This window comes from Emys orbicularis, chromosome 1 (assembly GCF_028017835.1).
Source record: "Emys orbicularis isolate rEmyOrb1 chromosome 1, rEmyOrb1.hap1, whole genome shotgun sequence".
Lineage (NCBI taxonomy): Eukaryota > Metazoa > Chordata > Testudines > Emydidae > Emys > Emys orbicularis.
In genome coordinates this window covers 32,000,004-32,023,278 of record NC_088683.1, presented here as the reverse complement: position 1 = coordinate 32,023,278, position 23,275 = coordinate 32,000,004, and the positions used below count along the sequence as shown (strand labels likewise).

At 49.2% G+C, this 23,275-nt stretch overlaps 1 protein-coding gene across 1 annotated transcript in view; it reads left to right on the top strand.

Moving 5' to 3' along the window:
• LRRK2 (leucine rich repeat kinase 2) overlaps positions 1–23,275 on the top strand; it is a 139,962-nt gene that overhangs the window by 5,711 nt on the left and 110,976 nt on the right. Inside the window, exon 3 of the mRNA XM_065423787.1 lies at positions 14,135–14,241. Coding sequence (XP_065279859.1) covers positions 14,135–14,241 — 107 coding nt within the window. The remainder of the gene's footprint in view (positions 1–14,134; positions 14,242–23,275) is intronic.

Sequence of the window (23,275 nt, the reverse complement as noted above, 5' to 3'; positions counted from 1 at the left end):
TTTAACATCGTCCCGGTTAACGTCGTTTCGTTGTTATGTTGCTGATCAATAGAGAACATGCTCGGTTAAAGTTGCGCAATGCTCCCTTATAACATTGTTTGGCAGCTGCCTGTTTTGTCCGCTGCTTGCAGAAAGAGCAGCCTGTTGGAGATAGCTGGTGGGGGCTTGGAAGCAGGGTGGACTGGCAGCCCCCCATCAGCTCCCCTATGTTCCCTGTGAGGCAGCTGCCCAGCAGGCTATCAACTGCTGGGCAGTTCACTGTCACCTTTTCAAAAAGAAATGGGAGGGGAACATAAAAAAATAAAAGAACATCAATCTTTTCTCGAATTGACTGGGCCTGACTAAAAAGCACAGAGCACCAACAGTCTCAGCTTAAGCCAGTGAGAGTAGTGTGCGCTCAGCACATCTGAAAAATCAGGGCCCTAACATACATATTATTGGCAGTTAAAAAACCCTCTATAATTCAGAAGTAGCTTTTAATAGCATAATAGACAAATCAAATAGAAAAAAACTCAGTAAAATGTTTTCAGTATGTTTTATAATTTAGCCCTATAGCTTAATTTACATAAACATTATACTTTTAATATCCTTGTCACATAGGCATATAGGAGGGACTAAAAATTAATATTCACCCAACAGAAATTCAGGAGCCTGGTCAAATTCCAGTTCATCATTGTTCAACAGGATATTTCTAGGCAAATCAGCCAATATCAGGTCAGGAGCAATCTGGGCTATTGGAATGGTAAATCTTGGTTGATCTGGATTTACTAAGAGTTCACCTAAGTAAGTAAGAAAAAAATATGAGATGCAGTTGAAAAGCAGATAAAATAGCATATTCACCACACTAAACTGAGTGAAGTGTACATATATCTATCTCTATTTATGTATACAACTAATGCACTTCATATTAACTTTGCATATGTGTACTAACTAGTGACAACTGAATATACTTCTCCAGTTTATATACGTTTCTTGCATGTGTAAATAATTCCAAACCATGGTTTAATGGCATATGCAGTCGTCAACATTGAAAACTAGCCTTTGTCAACAGTTGCCATAAAGCATTAAGCTAACTGAGATACCACATTTTTTCTCTATACGTAGAATAGGAAATAACTCTAGTAACTGTGTAGTACCTATTGGCTAATATTGCCTTTTTAATTGTGACCATTGTACAGGATCCAATCAACAGGACTAATGTCCACTGCAGTACTAACATGAGTCAGAATTAATCACATGAATAAGGATTGCTGGATCAGGTCCCGCAGATGAGTAGTAGGCGAGTGTCTCTTTCAACCCTCCCACTTTGTACACCAGTGCAGGGGCTAGCCACCATCTGCCCATACTGTATTGTAGTACAATGGCATTAGGACAAAAAAGTTGTGGTTGTTGAACCACATTATGAGGATGATATTGTTTAATTTAACTAAGGCTAGGTCTACACTACAGCGGGGGTCCGACCTAAGATACGCAACTTCAGCTACGTGAATACCGTAGCTGAAGTTGCGTATTTTAGGTCGGCTTACCTGGCGGTGAGGACGCGGGAAAGTCGACCGCTGCCGCGCTGCCGCCGACTCCGCTGCCGCCTCCTGCCGAGGTGGATTTCCGGAGTCGACGGCAGAGCGTTCAGGGATCGATTTTACCGCGTCTTCACTAGACGCGGTAAGTCGATCCCCGATAGACCGATTGCTACCCGCCGGATCGGCGGGTAGTGAAGACAAAGCCTAAGTGTTCTTAAATAATGTGAAGTGTCTAAATGCTATGGCAATGGGCATCATGTACAGTAACTCCTCACTTAACATTGTCCTGGTTAACGTTGTTACGTTGCTGATTAATTAGAGACCATGCTCGTTTAAAGTTGCGCAATGCTCCCTTCTAACTTTGTTTGGCAGCCGCCTGTTTTGTCCACTGCTTGCAGAAAGAGCAGCCTGTTGGAGCTAGCTGGTTGGGGCTTGGAACCAGGGTGGACCGGCAGCCCCCCATCAGCTCCCCGCTCCCCTATGTTCCCTGTGCGGCAGCCGCCCAGCAGGCTATCAATTGCCGGGCAGTTCAGCTGTCCCTCCCCCCACTGTCCTGTGCTGCTCCTGCCCTCTGCCTTGGAGCTGCTCCTGGGAGCCTCCTGCTTGCTGTGCAGGGGGGGAAGAGGGGTGTTAATGTCAGGATGTCCCTCTCCCCCGGCTCCTGAACCCCATCTCCATAGAGCCGGGGGAGAGGGGATGAGGACAGGACAGCTCAGGATGGAGGGAGCTTGCTGGCAGCAGCTGCTGTCTCAACTTGCTTATCTACTTAAAAAGGCAGTGTATTTACTTAAAGGATCAATGCGCGTCTCTCTTTCACACACACACGGTGTATGTCTCTCTCTCTCTCTCACACACACACACACACACACACACACACACACACACACACACACACTGTGTGTCCCTGTCTCTCTGCCATGCTGTGTCTCCTCCCTCCATTCGTGCTGCCTTGTAGAGTGTGAGGCTACATTAACAACAGTGTGTTAACCCTTGAGGGCTCAGCTGAATGCTAGTTCATCATTTAGCAGTAATGCATTCCCTGGGAAATATCCCACCCTCTGAGGGTATGTCTACACTACGGGATTAATCCGAATTTATATAATTCGAAATTGTAAAACAGATTGTATAAAGTCGAATGTATGCAACCACACTAAGCACATTAATTCGGCGGTGTGCATCCATGTACCGGGGCTAGCGTCGATTTCTGGAGCGTTGCACTGTGGGTAGCTATCCCATAGCTATCCCATAGTTCCCGCAGTCTCCTCCGCCCATTGGAATTCTGGGTTGAGATCCCAATGCCTGATGGGGCCAAAAACATTGTCTTGGGTGGTTCTGGGTATATCCTCCCCCCTCTCCAGGAAGCAACGGCAGACAACCATTTCGCGCCTTTTTCCTGGGTGAACAGTGCAGACGCCATACCACGGCAAGCATGGAGCCCGCTCAGCTCAAGACAGCAGTCATGAACATTGTAAATACCTCGCGCCTTATCGTGAAGTTTATGCTGAACAAAAACCTGGAAAACCAGGCGGCGAGGAGCAGGCTACGGCAGCGCGGCGACGAGAGTGATGAGGATATGGACATGGAATTCTATCGAACCGCGGGACCCGGTGCTTTGGAGATCATGCTGTTAATGGGGCAGGTTATAGCCGTGGAACGCCGATTCTGGGCCCGGGAAACAAGCACAGAGTGGTGGGACCGCATAGTGTTGCAGGTGTGGGACGATTCCCAGTGGCTGCGAAACTTTCGCATGCGTAAGGGCACTTTCTTGGAACTTTGTGACTCGCTTTCCCCTGCCCTGAAGCGCCAGAATACCAAGATGAGAGCAGCCCTCACAGTTGAGAAGCGAGTGGCAATAGCCCTGTGGAAGCTTGCAACGCCAGACAGCTACCGGTCAGTCGGGAATCAATTTGGAGTGGGCAAATCTACTGTGGGGGCTGCTGTGATGCAAGTAGCCAAAGCAATCACTGAGGTGCTGCTACAAAAGCTAGTGACTCTGGGAGATGTGCAGGTCATAGTGGATGGCTTTGCTGCAATGGGATTCCCTAACTGTGGTGGGGCGATAGATGGAACCCACATCCCTATCTTGGCACCGGAGCACCAGGGTACCCAGTACATAAACCGCAAGGGGTACTTTTCAATGGTGCTGCAAGCACTTGTGGATCACAAGGGACGTTTCACCAACATCAACGCCGGCTGGCCGGGAAGGGTTCATGATGCTCGCGTCTTCAGGAACACTACTCTGTTTAAAGGGCTGCAGCAAGGGACTTATTTCCCGGACCAGAAAATAACCGTTGGGGATGTTGAAATGCCAATAGTTATTCTTGGAGACCCAGCCTACCCCTTAATGCCATGGCTCATGAAGCCATACACAGGCAGCCTGGACAGGAGTCAGGAGCTGTTTAATTACAGGCTGAGCAAGTGCAGAATGGTGGTAGAATGTGCATTTGGCCGTTTAAAAGGTCGCTGGCGATCGCTACTGACTCGCTCTGACCTCAGCCAAAGGAATCTCCCCATTGTTATTTCTGCTTGCTGTGTGCTCCACAATCTCTGTGAAAGTAAGGGGGAGACCTTTATGGCAGGGTGGGAGGCTGAGGCAAATCGCCTGGCTGCTGATTACGCGCAGCCAGACACCAGGGCGATTAGAAGAGCACACCAGGAAGCGCTGTGCATCAGAGAAGCTTTGAAAACCAGTTTCATGACTGGCCAGGCTACAGTGTGAAATTTCTGTTTGTTTCTCCCTTCATGAAAACCCGCCCCCTTTATTGACTCATTCATTCTCTGTAAGGAACCCACCCTCCCCGTTCCCCCAGCTTTTTTTCAAAGGAAATAAAGTCACTATCGTTTAAAAATCATGTATTCTTTATTAAGTGATTATAAACATAGGGAGAGAACCAAGAAGGTAATCTGGGTGAGGTTTGGGAGGAGGATAGGAGGGAAGTAAAAGGCCACTGAACAAATTCAATATAATGACAGCCTTTTGGTTGGGCTGTCCACTGGGGTGGAGTGGGAGGGTGCACGGAGCCTCCCCCCCCGCGTTCTTACACGTCTGGGTGAGGAGGATATGGAACATGGGGAGGGGGGAGGGAGGTTATACAGCGGCTGCATCGGCACTCTGTCATCCTGCTGCCGTTCCTGAAGCTCCACCAGACGCCGGAGCATGTCGGTTTGCTCACGCAGCAGCCCCAGCGTTGCAGCCTGCCACCTCTCATCTCGAGCGTCCCTCATGACCTCACGTTCACTGGCATCTTTCCTAAATTTAGATACAGTGTCCTTCCACTCATTCAAATGAGCTCTTTCATTGCGGGTGCATTCCATTATTTCCGTGAACATGTCGTCTCGCGTCCTCTTTCAACGCCGCCTTATCTGAGATAGCCTTCGGGACGGAGGAGGGAGGCTTGAAAAATTTGCAGCTGCTGGAGGGAGGGTTGAAAAAAAGGAGAGAAGTTTTTAAAATGATACATTTTACAGAACAATGCTTATACTCTTTCATGGTGAAAAACACTATTCACATTACATAGCACATGTGATTTCAGTACAAGGTAGCATTTTCCATCTTAATATTGAGTGGCTTTGGTGTTAGAGATCACAGACGCAGGTCCGGGCAACAGAATTCAGCTTGCAGGGAGCCATGGTAAGCCATTGTCTTTCGGCTTCTGCGCCCTCCTTTCCCACATACCAAGCAAAGCCTGTTGACTGCTGCGGTTTTCCTGTTAACCTTCAGCAGCAGAAAACAAACTAACCCCCCCCATCCCCCCCATCCAATTCTCTGGGATGATCGCTTTATCCCTCCCCCCACCGCGTGGCAGGTATCAGGGAAGATCCCTGCAGAAACCAAACTAACCCCTCCGCCCCCCCCGCCATGAATTCTCTGGGATGATCAATGTACCCCTCCCCCCACCGCGTGGCTGGTAACAGGGAAGATCCCTGCTAGCCAAACGCGAAAAGCTCAGGGCCAATTCCCCCCCCCCCCCCCCCCCATGCTTGGCTAACTGCAGGGAAGGATTTCTTTTCAGCCACAGGCAAACAGCCCAGTAGGAACGGCCACCTCTGTCCCCTTAATTAAGTTCCTGTATTTCAACCAGGTTACCATGAGCGATATCACTCTCCTGAGGATTACACAGCAAGATAAAGAACGGATGTTGCTTGAATGCCAGCAAACACCGGGACCATACGCTGCCAGGCTTTGTCAGGCAATGATACCAGATTACTTGCTGCAAGCATGGCGTGGTCAAGTGTCCTACCATGGAGGACGGAATAAGGCTGCACTGCCCAGAAACCTTGTGGCAAGGCTTTTGGAGTACCTCCTGGAGAGCTTCATGGAGCTGTCCCTGGAGGATTTCCGCTCCATCCCCAGACACGTTAACAGCCTTTTCCAGTAGCTGTACTGGCCGCGAATGCATCCCAAGTCCTCAGGGCAAAGTAATCATTAAAAAACGCTTGCTTTTAAAACAAGTTTTATATTTTAAAAGGTAAACTCACCTGAGGTCCTTTCCATGGGGTCATGGTCTTGGATACTGGCTTGGGAGGGTTGGGAGGGTACTTCAGTCAGGCTGAGAAAAAGATCCTGGCTGTTGGGGAGAACGGAGTGTTGGGTGCTCTCTGCAAGCTCGTCCTCCTCCTCCTCCTCCTCCTCTTCCCCATCCGCAGAATCCTCAGGTGTAGCTGATGAGACTATCCCCGACCCGGAATCCACGGTCACAGGTGGGGTAGTGGTGGCGGCCCCCCCTAGAATTGCATGCAGCTCGGCGTAGAAGCGGCATGTCCGCGGCTCTGACCCGGAGCGACCGTTTGCCTCCTTTGTTTTTTGATAGGCTTGTCTGAGCTCCTTGACTTTCACGCGGCACTGCTCTGAGTCCCTATTGTGGCCTCTCTCCATCATGCCCTTGGAGATTTTTTCAAAAGTTTTGGCATTTTGTCTTTTCGAACGAAGTTCTGCTAGCACTGAATCCTCTCCCCATATAGCGATCAGATCCAGTACCTCCCGTACGGTCCATGCTGGTGCTCTTTTTCGATTATCAGCCTGCATGGTTACCTGTGCTGATGAGCTGAGCTATCTATCTGTGGTCACCTGTGCTCTCCACGCTGGGCAAACAGGAAATGAAATTCAAATTTTCCTGGGGCTTTTCCTGTCTACCTGGCCAGTGCATGCGAGTTCAGATTGCTGTCCAGAGCGGTCACAATGGTGCACTCTGGGACAGCTCCCGGAGGCCAATACCATCAAATTGCGGCCACACGAACCCTAATTCGAAATGACAAAATCGATTTTGGCGCTACTCCGCTCGTCGGGGTGGAGTACAGAAATCGATTTTAAGAGCCCTTTATTTCGAAATAAATGGCTCCGTTGTGTGGACGGGTGCAGGGTTAATTCGATTTAACGCTGCTAAATCCGAATTAAAGTCATAGTGTAGACCAGGCCTCTGACTCCACCACCTCAACCAAGGTTCACAATCCTCAGTGCTGTGTACAGTATTAAATTGTTTGTTTAAAACTTATACTGTGTGTGTGTGTGTGTGTGTGTGTGTCTTTCAACCTATTGGCTAATACTGCAGATAGATAGTCTTTTGTTTGGAGAATTTTTTTTCCTGGAACCTAACCCCACCTATTTACATTAATTCTTATAGGGAAATTGGATTTGCTTAACGTCGTTTCGCTTAAAGTAGCATTTTTCAGGAACACAACTACAACGTGAAGCGAGGGGTTACTGTAGACGCTCCATTTTGCTACAGCATGTCTACACTAACAACTGCTTTTCAGTGCACAGTTTAATGGATCATTAGCTCTTTCTGATTTGTGTTTTGAGATTTGTCTGAGTAAGGGCAGTGTCTGGATTGATTAACATATTTCCTTCTGGCTCAGCTTGCCACACAGTGGTTTGCTGCTGTATCATCAACTCATACAAAGTGAACTTCAGCTTCTTAGTAGATCAGTAATGCAGATACCAAGGCAAGTTGGACTACTAATACAGACCTCACAAACTTCTCTACAAACAGTGGGAAAGTTATTGATCTCTAAAAAGTCAAAAATAATAATGTCTTAGACAGAACAGGTACTATATTTAGTAAGTACTGTAACAGTTACAGTTTCTGCAATCACTGACTGTCACAGATTGATGCTGCTTAAATAGTAGAGGACAATACATATTTAAATTCAAGTAAGTGGCTATCATTGAAACATTACTGCCTCAATTCACTACGCATACTAGTAATGAAAAGGGAACCAATTTAAAGATAACACTGGTCTACAATTGTTGTGAAGTCGTCTGCTTCAGAGATAAAATGTGCTATTTATTATGTATTTTGATGTGCTGAATTCAAATATGACAATTAAAACAACTGATTGGCTACTGTTTCTAAGATATTTAAGTTTTTACATTTTATGTCTATGTATATTGTGTAGATAGTAGAGTTTTAATCATAAATTGTAAACCTAGGTCTTTTCATGTGTTTATGGTTGCTTTACATGATAATATTTCACCTGTCCTGTTTATGTAACACTTTAAAAATCAGCAAAAGGGTTATATAAATAAAATTTATTATGAAACAAAAGGCAAAAAACTATTATGTACGTAGTTTAGTCCTATTCAGTGTCTACTCGGCGCTTCTTGGCTTGTCTCTTGTATTCATTAAATGGACCATCTCTTGTCACTGTCCAGCAATAGTCTGCAAGCATTGATGGGCTCCATTTGCCCTGATAGCGTTTCTCCATTGTTGCAATGTCCTGGTGAAATCGCTCGGCGTGCTCGTCGCTCACTGCTCCGCAGTTCGGTGGAAAAAAATCTAGGTGAGAGTGCAAAAAATGTATCTTTAGTGACATGTTGCAACCAAGGCTTTTGTATGCCTTGAGGAGGTTTTCCACCAACAACCTGTAGTTGTCTGCCTTGTTGTTTCCGAGAAAATTTATTGCCACTAACTGGAAGGCTTTCCATGCCGTCTTTTCCTTGCCACGCAGTGCATGGTCAAATGCATCATCTCGAAGAAGTTCACGAATCTGAGGACCAACAAAGACACCTTCCTTTATCTTAGCTTCACTTAACCTTGGAAATTTTCCACGGAGGTACTTGAAAGCTGCTTGTGTTTTGTCAATGGCCTTGACAAAGTTCTTCATCAGACCCAGCTTGATGTGTAAGGGTGGTAACAAAATCTTCCGTGATTCAACAAGTGGTGGATACTGAACACTTTTCCTCCCAGGCTCCAATGACTGTCGGAGTGGCCAATCTTTCTTGATGTAGTGGGAATCTCTTGCACGACTATCCCATTCGCAGAGAAAACAGCAGTACTTTGTGTATCCAGTCTGCAGACCAAGCAAGAGAGCAACAACCTTCAAATCGCCACAAAGCTGCCACTGATGTTGGTCATAGTTTATGCACCTCAAAAGTTGTTTCATGTTGTCATAGGTTTCCTTCATATGGACTGCATGACCAACTGGAATTGATGGCAAAACATTGCCATTATGCAGTAAAACAGCTTTAAGACTCGTCTTCGGTGGATCAATGAACAGTCTCCACTCATCTGGATCGTGAACAATGTTGAGGGCTGCCATCACACCATCGATGTTGTTGCAGGCTACAAGATCACCTTCCATGAAGAAGAATGGGACAAGATCCTTTTGACGGTCACGGAACATGGAAACCCTAACATCACCTGCCAGGAGATTCCACTGCCGTAGTCTGGAGCCCAACAGCTCTGCCTTACTCTTGGGTAGTTCCAAATCCCTGACAAGGTCATTCAGTTCACCTTGTGTTATGAGATGTGGTTCAGAGGAGGAGGATGGGAGAAAATGTGGGTCCTGTGACATTGATGGTTCAGGACCAGAAGTTTCATCCTCTTCCTCTTCCTCGTCTGACTCAAGTGAGAATGATTCTGGTGCATCAGGAACCGGCAGTCCTTCTCCGTGGGGTACTGGGCGTATAGCTGATGGAATGTTTGGATAATGCACTGTCCACTTTTTCTTCTTTGACACACCTTTCCCAACTGGAGGCACCATGCAGAAGTAACAATTGCTGGTATGATCTGTTGGCTCTCTCCAAATCATTGGCACTGCAAAAGGCATAGATTTCCTTTTCCTGTTCAACCACTGGCGAAGATTTGTTGCACAAGTGTTGCAGCATATGTGTGGGGCCCACCTCTTGTCCTGATCTCCAATTTTGCAGCCAAAATAAAGGTGATAGGCTTTCTTAACCATAGTGGTTATACTGCGCTTTTGGGATGCAAAAGTCACTTCACCACAAACATAGCAGAAGTTATCTGCACTGTTCACACAAGTACGAGGCATCTCTGCTCACTTTGGCTAAACAGAAATGTGTCCCTTTGCAAAATCAAACACTGACAAATAAGAGAGCACGACACTGTATGATTTCTAGAGCTGATATAGGGCAATTTGTTCAGCAGAGTGATGTAAGCTTCGTTATGATTGCATCATCCATGACTTCTAGGAATAACATGATGCAATTCATATCATGTATGACGCAATACCAGCTTCAGATTGCATCATTCATTGTTTTGCCTAAAAAGCAAGTACTGTCCAAACCCAGTCATAGATTTATTCATCGATCCAGTCAAAGATGTATTTTAGTCATTTCTGGTTTAAATTGAGATCCCTTCCCTTTATAACTCACTTATCCTCCGCCATTCCCAAGTCAGGTGTCGTATATACTGACCCAATAGCATATCTTGAAAACTAGAGCCAATCAACAATTTTAAGCATCATTTTCGTTCTCAGTGACCCAGAATTAGTAAAGTTTGACTACATTTATTTCAGAAACATTTTGGCTGTAGAGCAGTGTAACAGAATATTAGTAATGCCACCAAATGGGGCCTTATGTAAATGATCCACTTTAGTACCTGTAAGAATCTTTATTTATTTATTTTCCTTTCAATTTAAGCTTTAGGCTTTTGGACAATTATTTAAGATACAATCATTTGCTTACAGTGTTACTAGACAAAGGCTAAGAACCCTAAAAGCCCTGGGGGTTTGAGATCAACATTGCAAGAGGGATCTTATGTTAGCACAAGGGTGAACAAACTTTTTGGCCTGAGGGCCATATCTGGAAATAGAAATTATATGGTGGGCCATGAATGCTCACAAAATTTGGGTTGGGGTGCGTGAGGGTGTGAGGGCTCTGGTTGGGGGTGCGGGCTCTGGGGTGGGGCCAGAAATGAGGGGGGTGTGGGGTGGGGTGAGGGCTCTGGTTGGGAGTGCGGGGGCTGGGGTGGGGCTGGGGATGAGGAGTTTGGGGTGTAGGAGGGTGCTCCAGGCTGGGACCGAGGGGTTCGGAAGGCGGGAGGAGGATCAGGGCTGGGGCAGGGGGTTGGGGCATGGGGGGAGGCTCAGGAGTGCAGGCTCCGGGTGGTGCTTACCTCAAGCAACTCCCGGAAGCAGCAACATGTCCCTTCTCCGGCTCCTACGTGGAGACGCGGCCAGGCGGCTCTGTACGCTGTGGTTCCCAGCCAATAGGAGCTGCAGGGGTGGTGCTTGGGGCGGGGATAGCATGCCGAGCGGAGGCTCCTGGCTGCCCCTACGCGTGGTGGGGGGGGCTATACCGCTGCTTCCGGGAGCTGTGTGGTGTGGCCCCCAACCCTGCTCCCCAGTTGGAGCGCTGGAGTGGGGCCATGCGGCTGCTTCCGGGAGCCGTATGGAGTGGCTCCCGACCCTGCTCTTTGGCTGGAGTGCTGGAGCAGGGCAAGCCCCAGAGCGCGCTTTCCAGTAGGAGCTCGAGGGCCAGATTAAAATAGCTGGTGGGACGGATACGGGTCGTAGTTTGCCCACCCCGGTATTAGCACATTAGATGCTTGCTTTGGCATTTTTCAGTGTGTACTGTGTCCTTACTGAAAACATTTATCAGTACTTGCCGTTAAAATTTAATTTTGTATCATACCAAATAATTTATTATTTTATAAGGAAAATGTTTTAGGGAACAAGAAGGGGGAACTAAAAAAACCGAGGCATAAAGCTAATTTTTATAATGCTCTACATTTTATAAAGAACAATAGAATTAGATGGGGGGCGGGAGACTTTCAAAATACAGTCTTTGTTAAGCAATGCAAACACATTCGTTAGTGACCAGTAAACTATACTTAGTTCAGCAGCTGGAAAAGGGAAGACGAGTTTTAAACATAAAAGCCTTATGTTAATTCCAGTTTGTTCTATAACTATTTATGGCTTACTGTTACAGACCTCTGAAATCATGTTGTTTTTTGTGACGTTTTTTACATTTAAACATGACTCATAATTAAAACAAAATTGACATTAACAAGTCATCAGTATTTGTTTTTCACAGAACCAGACAATAATTGAAATGATCAGTTTATGAAACACACATTACATAAGTATTTAAAAGAATACTTTTTGGCTACATAGACAGAATTATCTTTTCTTAGGGCTTTATTGTGGCTTTAAGGCACATAGTCCTATGGTGTGGGAAGTGCATCAGGAGCTCAGGGTGGCATTTTGTCTGATTCAGAAACAACGCCTCTAGGAAGCATAGCATCTATGCCACCTTTTGCAAGAATGCTGGATTCATTTTTCCCATTCTGTGTGGGACGATGGCGTTCTTTGCCCTCTTCTTCATTCATTTTGCGTATGTTAGAACCACTGAGAGTGAGGGTCTTGTGGAGCTCTTGCATTTAGAGGACTATAGGGGACAGATTCTGTGCAATCCCTGCACACACGTGCAAAGGGGAGGGAGGTTCTTGTGCTTTCTCCCTTTTCCACCATCTCCTCCTTCTGAACCTTCTTGCACCTGTTCAGGTCCAGGCACAATCCAGCGTTCTATTTGTGGTTGAGCCTGATGTGGAAAGAATGTTCTGAAGGAACCTATGTTGGTTTGAAAGTGATAATTTAGTTATTGCCCCTTATTAATTGTATTTTTATCTTGATTATGGAGAATTAGGTAACAAAAGTGTGTGTGTGTGTGTGTGTGTAATATATATCTCCAATTATGGAATGAATTGGTGTCCTCCAAGTGACCACATAGCTGAAATGCAAAATCACCCACAACAAATGATACCCTTGCTGTCAGTATCAGAGGAGAGGCCAAGAGCTGAATTTTTATGGAAACCAAACTCCCCACTCATGCCAAGAGGTGCTTCCTTTAGGTCAGGGTTATGACACATTTGTTTGAGTGGAGGAGTTCGCATTGTTGCTCTCTATGCCCTTCCTGTTCTGTGGATTAATGGAGGATTTCAGTCTCCAGGGATCACAATCCAGTACCAGTCCTGGACACAAAATTAACATTTAAAAATGAAATATAAAAGCCAGACTTACAAATTTTATAATATAATTGTAGATAAGTAACATCTCTTGTTAATACATAGGATCAAATTGTGCTGTGATTTTAAATCCTTTTTGTTAGACAAAGTTGGTCTAGCATTCAAGTGTTTGCATTCTCAATCAAATGTAATATGTTATATGCAGGAGTGCTGGAACGGGGCGGGGCCAGGGGTTTATGGCCCTTCCACTTTTTGCCACTGGCCTTGCCCCTCCTCTTCCCCCCCCCCCCCAAGGCCCCACCCCCTGGCTAGGCCGACAGCTGGAGCTATGGGGAGCCACGGATCCTCCAGTTGCCCTGGACGGGGGTGGTGGTCCCAGGGCTGGGGACACGGGACTGGGGGCTGCTCTCAGGCTGTCCCCCCCTCCCCTGGCAGGTGGAGGGGCCCAGGCTCCCTGGCCTGGCTCCGGCTTCCAGCTTGGCCAGGGGTGGGGCTTCGGGGAAGAGGCGGGACAGGGCCACAGAGGGGGCAGGGGCTCCTGCCCCCCCCCCCCCATTTTTGGGAAGGCTCCACCGTTCATGGTTCTATGGCCTGATATGTGGCATGCAATGTTATATATTTTGAATAGATTCCTAGATTCCAAGGACAGAAGGGACCATTGTGATCATCTGGTCTGACCTCCTGTATAACACATGCCATAGAAGTTCCCTAAAGTAATTCCTAAGCATAGCTTTTACAAAAACATCCAATCTTGATTTAAAAATTGTCAGTGATGGCAGAATCCGTTACAAATCTTGGTAAATTGTTCCAGTGGTTAAAACTCTCTCTATTAAAAATTTACTCCTTATTTACAGTTGAAGTTGTCTAGCTTCAACTTCCAGCCATTGGATCGTGTTATACCTTTCTTGGCTAGATTGAAGAGCCCATTTTAAAATATTTGTTCCCCATATAGATACTTACAGACTGTAATCAAGCCGCTAATATGCTTTTTCAATATGTGAGCCTACACATCTGAGATCTAGCAAGTTTTCCTAATAAACTAGGAATATTTATTAGTGTTTTTTCTCCAACATGAGATGGGTAAAATAAGGAACCTTTTTCAAATTAGGCCTTGGGTATCTTATTCTCAGAGGTATTTCAGATGCAAGGAATTTGCATATTATTGAGCAGCTAGTTTTTTGTGTGTCCTCTGCCTTGTCTTCTGTTAGTTCATCGTATCTTGTTTAGGTTGTTAGGTTTTCAGATCAGGGAATATGTTATATGAGCTGGATCATCCTTTTTCCTGTATGCAAGGGGAATGGGATACAGTGTTTATGTTTTAAAGTAGAATATCTCTTCATCAGAGAAGGGACACAAGTAAGAGAATTGACATGTCTGTTGAAAAATAACTACATTTTTATTTTCCAGGTGGGTTGGTCGCTTCTTTGTAAATTAATAGAAGTGTGTCCAGCCACTCTATGTAACATAGCTCCTCAGGATGTTGGAAAGGATTGGGAAGTACTTGGTGTTCATCAGTAAGTACATAAATTTTACAAACAAATATTGTATGCAAAATGTCTCTTAGAGTTCTTCTAGAAGAAGAAAGTAGGAGAAAAATGTGTTTTCTAACAAATTAAGTAATTATTCTAGATTAACTTTTTAACTTGGTTATTACAATTTTATCATATAGTAATGCAAAGTAAAAAAAAATGCACTAGAGTTACATCATAAGACTTAGGTGAAGATTGAAATGTTGTTTGGAACAGGATCTAATGGACAAAAACTAGGATAGCAAAGAGGAAAAAATACTTTTATAAAAAGATTTATTGGAAAGTGAACAAGTAAATTGCTGTATCATTGATTGCCATTCCCATATTAGAAAACCTCTTTGAAATTAACTTGATCCAGGATTATATGAGGAGCCTATATAGTGATCAGTGTGTTGTGTTTGTGTCGAGTATGTTGTTTAGTAGGTAGGCTAAGATAGTAATTGTTGAACCAGCTGGAATTGTTAAGTATTTTCACTCCTAAATACGGTGCTTTACTATTAGAAACCTGGAAGTCTTAAAAGCATGAACTGTCACTAGGTTCTCATTTGGCAGGCTGTGGAAAGGTCTCTTAGCCGGCCAAAGGCAAATGAAGGCATTTCCGAACCATTCTGACAATATGGGGGCAAACATTTTAGAAAGAGGGTGATATTACAATATTCGCTAGGTCTTCAAATTGATTTATTCTTCTCACCAGCATTACCTCCATTTTCCCCGGGTTCGTCATCAGCAAACTACTGCATCCGAGCACTCATCTCATTTAGGTACTACGACAGCCAGGTGATTCCATTCTTAGCATTCAGAGTGAAAGAAATATAGTTCTGTGACATCTACATACTGTTGGCAGATTAGGGCATTTTATGAACTCACCTAGCAGTTACACATACCTTAAGTTGGGAAGAGGATAAAGTTTTGTGGAATTCTACAAGTGAGAACTTGGAAGGTAGAAGTGCAGTCACCTTGTGGTAGAGTTTGAGAGGAAGGATCTCTGCCACTTCATGGAGTTTCCATCAGTCTTGCTAGCTCTTTAAGATGGAACAGCAGCATCTCAGGATTTAAGCTGTCAAATGCAGCCAACTGATGCAGTAATATGGGTAGGGAGGTATGTTCCTCATCTAAGGTTAAGAAAAGATAGTTCACTAGTGTTGTCAAATATGTAACTGGGAAGGTCCAATGTCACAGGTCAGGTGAGCGCTCTTTCCAATCTTCCCCATTTCTTTTCTCAAGAAGGGTACCAGGTTGTAGTTGGTAAGATCAGTTGCATCAAACTATAATTTATTATGCAATGGCTGGACTGTAACTTTATATGGTAGATGATAGATTGTTTATAAAGTTAATCGTGGGTGACAACTCCGTGGGTGCTCCGGGGCTGGAGCATGCATGGGGAAAAAATAGTGGGTGCTCAGTACCCACCAGCTACAGCTGTTCGTGGCGCTGCCGATCAGCTGCTTGATGGCTGTGGAAGAGGCTTGGGGGAGGGCAGAGAGCAGCGAGCAGGGGCAGGAAGAGGTGGAGTGAGGGAGGGACTTCAGGGAAGGGGGAGGAGTGGGGGTGGGAAGAGGTAGAGCGAGAATGGGGCATTGGAGGAAGGGGAGGAGTGGGGTGGGGCTTTGGGGTGGAGCACCACTGGGAAAAAAATAAGTCTGTGCCTTTAAGAAGGCATTGACAGTTTTTGTTTGTAACCATACCAGGTGTTCCACAAGTCAGGAAGGACAATAACTGAACCCATATGGGATAGTTCAGATTTCTTTAGTATTTTAAAGACTCCTTGGTGAGTGACTGGGCCAAATTCTAAGAGGAGTGGTATAATAGTGGCAGTAAATACTGTCATTCGTTCTCGGACTCCAGAAAGCTGATCCCTATTCTCGTGATCTAGTCACACAAGCCTCCCAAGGGTCCACATAATAATGACAATAGAAGCAAAGCTCCTATCTAGACACAATCTGTTTCTGAGCATGAGCAGTAGGGCATGCTGCTGACATCGCCAAACATCATTTCTTACCACTATAAATACTTTGGCCAATTCTGCACAGTCCTATCTGAAAGCATGACTAGAGAAACTAGTACTTGGTAAGGAGGTAAGCCTAGCATCTTTTTTCGTCAGTGCCGAAGACAGAGCAAATCAGTTGTTATATTTAGAGCTCTTTGTAGGAGTGTCTGGTATGTACGGTAGTGCTTGCATCAACTGCCTGATGGTTGCAGAGGGGCAGTATGCAGATAGGCTAGAGATGAAAACATAATTTCTTCTTCGAGTGCTTGCTCATATCCATTCCAGTCAGGTGTGCGCGCGCCGCGTGCACGATCGTCGGAAAACTTTTACCCTAGCAACACCCGGTGGGTCGGCTGTGGAGCCCCCTGGAGTGGCGCCCTCATGGCGCCGGATATATACCGCAGCCGACCCAGCGCCCCCTCAGTTCCTTCTTACCGCCCCTGACGGTCGTTGGAACTACGGAGCACAGCTTAGCTGGTCTCCACACTCCCTAGCGTCTAGCTTATTTCTGTAGATAGTTTAGATAGTTGTATAGTAGTTAGAGTCTTTAGATAGTTGTTATTTAGCTGGTAGCTGTTATAAATTGTGAGCGGGGGTTAAGGGGGTTGTTCTCCCCCCTTTTTTTCCCCCCGGAGCATACCGGGCTCATGCCCAAGGCTCCTGGCTTTAAGCCGTGCGCGTCCTGCGCGAAGCCGATGCCAACAAGTGACCCGCACGCCTCCTGCTTGAAGTGCCTCGGGGAAGCCCATCACGCAGATAAGTGCCCAATCTGCAAGGCCTTCAAGCCTCGAACGAGGAAGGAGCGGGACTTTCGGCTTCGGCAGCTCCTCATGGAGGCGGCGCTCAGCCCGGATCCTCCCTCGGCGCGCCCGACCCCGGCACCGAGCGCGTCGGTGCGCAGCGCCCCAGCGGCTCCGACCGGCGCCGCGGACAAGTCCTCCCGGCACCGGCAGACTTCGGCACCGCGCCCACCTCAGGGGACTCGGCGCCGATCCCTCTCTCCAGGCCATAAGAAGGCCCGCAAGGCTCAGGACACTGCTGCCCTGAAGACGCCGGCTCCCCCTGTGCCGGGGGTAGAGCCGCGTCCGCCTTTGGACCGCCAAAAGCAGGCGGCCACACCGTCGACTCCGGCACCGAGGCCGTTGAGTCCGGTACGGACTGCTTCCCCACCTAGGCTGGTGGTGGAACCTTGTCTCCCCTCGACTCCGGAGACGTTTAATACCGCGAGGGACCTGATCGCACTCACGGAGCCGGCACCGTCGCAGCTCCCGGCACCGGTGGCTCCGCGCATTGTGCAGTCGAGAGGCAAGCCTGCACTGGTGCGCCCACCGTCTCCAACCGTGGACTCTCGGCACCGCTCCAGGTCTCGGAGCAGGTCCCGACGCCGCTCGGAGTCCCGGCGCCGACTATCACCTCGGCGCCGGTCGTACTCGCGGTCGAGGTCCTCTTCGCGGCGCCGCTCCACATCTCGGCACCGTCGCGACCGCCGGCACCGATCGGACTCGAGGCGCACCTCCCGGTACCGGTATGAGCGCCGATCGAGGGACCGCTCCCGGCACCGGGTGTCGTCGCGATCGTCGTCCCGCTCCAGATCCGGATCGCGGCACCGGCGGGGCTACCGGCACCGATCCCGATCCAGGCACCATTCTCCGGCACGCTGGGACAGATCGTCCTACGACCGGCACCGACCGGCACCGCACCAGCCGGGGACGGATGCTTCGCGTTCGGCACCGCCATGGCCGTCAAGATCCGCGTCCCACTCCTCTGAAGGGGCCTCTAGATCGGCCTACCCTCCACAGGGACAGGCGGCTTCGGCGGACTTCGGGCACTCGCAGGACATGGCAGAGGACCCTACGCAGGGACCTGCTCACTGGTCCTTTTGGACCCCATGGGCCTATCACCAAGCCCAAGGGGCCCCACCGTCTGCCTCCCGCTCGGCACGCTCTGAGCCCAGAGCCCCGGAGGCCACCATCTCCCGCCCCCCGCCAGGGGGCATGGAGGCTCCAGTGCCCACGCCGGCGCAGGCCATAGACACTGGGACGAGCGAGGCCCAGCTCCAGGAGCACCTGGAGCAAGACTTGCCTTTGGACCCCTTGCCACCGGGCGTATCCTCCTCCTCCTCGCCTGATGAGGCGGTAGCGGGGACATCCGCCATGGGTCCGCCCCCCATAGACCTCCGGGCCCACCAGGACCTGTTGCGCCGGGTGGCGCGCAATATGGACCTTCAGATGGAGGAGATCGTGGAGGTTCACGACCCGATCGTGAACATCCTTTCAGCGGACACCCCAACCAGGGTCGCGTTACCGCTGATTCGCTCCATTCAGACCAATGCCACCTCCATCTGGCAAACCCCGGCCTCTATTCCCCCCACGGCCAAGGGCGTGGAGAGGAAGTACTTTGTACCCTCCAAGGACCATGAGTACTTGTACACTCACCCTCAACCGTGCTCGCTGGTGGTCTCATCAGTAAATGCACGGGAGCGCCATGGTCAGCAGGCGGCAGCGCCGAAATCGAAGGACGCTAAGCGCTACGATTTGTTCGGGCGCAAGGTCTATTCCGCGGGGGGGCTTCAGCTTAGGGCGGCCAACCAGCAGGCGCTCCTAAGCCGATATAGTTTTAACACCTGGTCCTCCATGGAGAAGTTCAAGGAACTGGTTCCCCAGGAATCTAGGGAAGAGTTCGGAACTTTGGTAGAGGAGGGTAAGCGGGTGGCACGCACCTCCCTACAGACCTCACTGGATATAGCCGACTCGGCCGCTAGGACCCTAGCGTCGGGTATAGCTATGAGGCGAACCTCCTGGCTCCAGGTGTCGGGCCTGCCACCTGAACTGCAGCAGACCCTCCAGGACTTGCCCTTTGAGGGTCAGGGCCTGTTTTCGGAAAAGACAGACTCGAGGCTCCAAAACCTTAAGGACTCTCGAACAATGATGCGCTCTCTGGGGATGCACGTCCCGGGTCCACAACGCAGACCCTTCAGGCCCCAGCCTCAGAGGTTCTACCCTCCCCCGCCTCGCCCGAGACAGGACTTTGCCAGGAGGCGGGGTCGAGGCGGTAGGCGACGGTCGACCGGCCCTCAACCCGGTCAGAACCAGGGCCAGCCGAGACCACCTTCAGGGCCTAGACAAGCCTTTTGAAGGTGCGGTCGAGGACGGCACCAGAACCAGCACCCAGGATTCATCTCCCCCCTTCCGGGATCGCCTTTCCCGTTTCCACCGTGCTTGGTCCCTTATAACATCAGACCGTTGGGTCCTTCGCACGGTGGAGAAGGGATACGCCCTCCAATTTTCCTCGCCCCCCCCCTCCCACTCCCCCTCCCCGTCCCTCTTCAGGGACCCTTCTCACGAGCAACTCCTTTCACAGGAGGTTTTTGGGCTCCTCTCTATGGGAGCCATAGAGGAGGTTCCGCAGGAGTTAAGGGGCAGGGGGTTTTATTCCCGCTACTTCCTGATCCCCAAATCGAAAGGGGGTCTACGTCCCATCTTAGACCTGCGCGGACTCAACAAATTCATAGTAAAGTTGAAGTTCCGCATGGTATCATTGGGGACCATTATTCCCTCGCTGGATCCTGGAGACTGGTTCGCCGCCCTCGACATGAAGGACGCTTACTTCCATATAGCTATTTATCCGCCTCACAGGCGCTTCCTGCGATTTGTAGTGAACAAGGTGCACTACCAATTCGCAGTCCTTCCCTTCGGCTTGTCCTCGGCTCCCAGAGTGTTCACGAAATGTCTGGCAGTCGTCGCGGCATACCTTCGCCGACGAGGGGTACAGCTGTTCCCGTATTTGGACGACTGGCTGGTGCGCGGCCGCACCAGGGACCAAGTTCAAGCTCACGTCCACATGGTGACACAGACTTTCCACGAACTGGGCATTCTACTCAACAGGGAGAAGTCCACTCTGGTGCCAACACAGAGAATAGAGTTCATTGGAGCGATCCTGGACTCCAGAAGCGCACGAGCCATTCTGCCAGAAGGTCGCTTTCAGTCCATCGCACGCGTCATTCATGGACTGCGGGCATCTCCGTTCACCATCATAAGAACATGCCTTACCCTGTTGGGTCACATGGCCTCGTGCACCTACGTAACCAGCCACGCCAGACTGCGGCTTCGCCCACTGCAGGCTTGGGTGTCATCGGTGTACCGTCCTCACCGGGACGACCTGAACATGCTGGTCACGGTCCCGCCCTCGGTCTTGACCTCCCTCACCTGGTGGTTGGATCGCGCAGTGGTCTGTGCAGGAGTGCCTTTTCACGCCCCACAACCTTCCCTCCACCTAGTCACGGACGCTTCATCTCTAGGATGGGGCGCTCACCTCGGGGAGCGTCATACCCAGGGTCTGTGGTCCGCTTCCGAATTAGCCCTACACATCAACGTCCGGGAACTGATGGCGGTGCGCCTAGCCTGCCAGGCATTCCTCAACTTCCTACAGGGCCGTTGCGTGCTGGTCCTCACCGACAACACCACGGCCATGTTTTACATCAACAAGCAAGGCGGAGCCCACTCATCGCTCCTATGCCAAGAGGCCATTCGCTTGTGGGACTTCTGCATCGCCCACTCGATCTATCTCACCGCATCGTTCCTGCCTGGAGTCCAGAATACGCTGGCGGACCGTCTCAGCAGGTCCTTCCAGACGCACGAGTGGTCGATTCGCCCGGATGTCATCTATTCCGTCTTCCGGAGGTGGGGATTTCCCCAGATCGACCTATTCGCATCCCGGGCCAACAGGAAGTGCCACGCATTCTGCTCCCTTTACGGACGAGCTCCAGGCTCTCTGTCGGACGCATTCCTTCTAACGTGGAAGGGTCACCTGTTCTACGCCTTTCCCCCATTTCCGCTTGTCCACAGGGTGCTGCTCAAGATCCGCACCGACCAGGCACGAGTAATTCTAGTGGCTCCCGCTTGGCCGAGGCAGCACTGGTACACCACACTGCTAGAGCTGTCGGTTCAAGCGCCGATCACGCTCCCCTTGAGTCCGGATCTCATCTCTCAGGACCACGGCCGTCTGTGTCACCCCGACCTACAATCGCTCCACCTCACAGCGTGGATGCTCCATGGCTGAGTCAGACGGAGCAACAATGTTCGCAGTCCGTCCAGCAGATCCTGCTGGGAAGTAGGAAGCCCTCTACACGGTCCACTTACTTAGCCAAGTGGAAGCGGTTCTCCTGTTGGTGTCAGCAACGGGCTACGTCCCCCTTGCAGGCACCTATCCCTCTCATACTGGACTATCTCCTGTCACTAAGACAGCAAGGCTTGGCGGTATCTTCAATCAGGGTTCACCTCGCCGCCATTTCGGCATTCCACCCAGGAGAACTCTCGTCATCGGTCTTCTCTAACCCGATGGTCGTTAGATTCCTCAAGGGCTTGGACCGGCTGTACCCACAAATACGCCAGCCGGTTCCAACGTGGGACCTCAACCTTGTTCTCTCCAGGCTCACAGGGCCCCCGTTTGAACCATTAGCGACCTGTTCGCTCCTGTACTTATCCTGGGAGACGGCCTTCCTCGTAGCCATTACCTCAGCACGGCGTGTTTCTGAACTCAGAGCGCTGACGTCCGAGCCCCCATACACGGTGTTCCACAAGGACAAGGTGCAGCTTCGCCCCCACCCTGCCTTTCTTCCGAAGGTGGTTTCACCTTTCCACGTAAACCAGGACATCTTTCTCCCGGTCTTCCATCCAAAGCCACACGCTACTCGTCAAGACCAGCGTCTGCATTCTTTGGACGTACGCAGGGCCCTGGCTTTCTACATTGACCGTACAAAGCCGTTTAGAAAGACGACGCAACTCTTCGTTGCGGTGGCCGACCGGATGAAGGGCTCACCGGTCTCCTCACAGTGCCTGTCCTCTTGGATCACGTCCTGCATTCGTGCTTGTTACGACCTGGCCGGTGTCCCGACGCCACGCCTCACCGCTCACTCCACGAGGGCCCAGGCCTCCTCGACTGCCTTCCTGGCTCAAGTCCCGATCCAGGACATTTGTAGAGCTGCAGTGTGGTCTTCGGTGCACACGTTCGCAGCGCACTATGCGCTGGTGCAACAATCCAGAGACGATGCTGCTTTCGGGTCAGCGGTTCTGCACACAGCAATGTCTCACTCCGACCCCGCCACCTAGGTGGGGCTTGGGAGTCACCTGACTGGAATGGATATGAGCAAGCACTCGAAGAAGAAAAGACGGTTACTCACCGTTGTAACTGTTGTTCTTCGAGATGTGTTGCTCATATCCATTCCAAACCCACCCCCCTTCCCCACTGTCGGAGTAGCCGGCAAGAAGGAACTGAGGGGGCGCTGGGTCGGCTGCGGTATATATCCGGCGCCATGAGGGCGCCACTCCAGGGGGCTCCACAGCCGACCCACCGGGTGTTGCTAGGGTAAAAGTTTTCCGACGATCGTGCACGCGGCGCGCGCACACCTGACTGGAATGGATATGAGCAACACATCTCGAAGAACAACAGTTACAACGGTGAGTAACCGTCTTTTATATACAGTTGATTTGTACTGTAAGATGCTACTCCTTTGTGTATTTTTGGAAAACAGAAATTTTAAGTTAGAAATTTTGACATAGATTGTAAGTGCTCTAGGGCAGGGACTGTCTTTTTACTCTGTGTTTGTACAGCACCTAGCACAATGGGTCCTGATCCATTATAAGGTCTGGTATCTGCTACAGTATGACAAATGAATAATTATAATAATTAATTTGACTAATTGGTTCACAACACTTTCTAGCTCAACCAAGGTATATTAACTGTTACAAAAACCAATGCAGCAATTGAAGTAACTTTTCACATCTTGACTGATAAGTAGTTTATATAACAACTCTCAAAAAAGAAAAAATAAGGAAATTCTCTCAGCGTATCTGGGCTCTTTCTAAATGCTCACAAACCTTTTGCCAGAGCTTTTGTAATCTTTGACATTAAGTTGGTCATACAGTAAATGAGGTGAAAGTGTTTAACTTTCCTCTCTTTCAATTACTTTTGAGATGGGAGGATGTGTGGAGAATTTCTTTGTGCATTGCTCAATCTTTTGATCTTAATAACCAT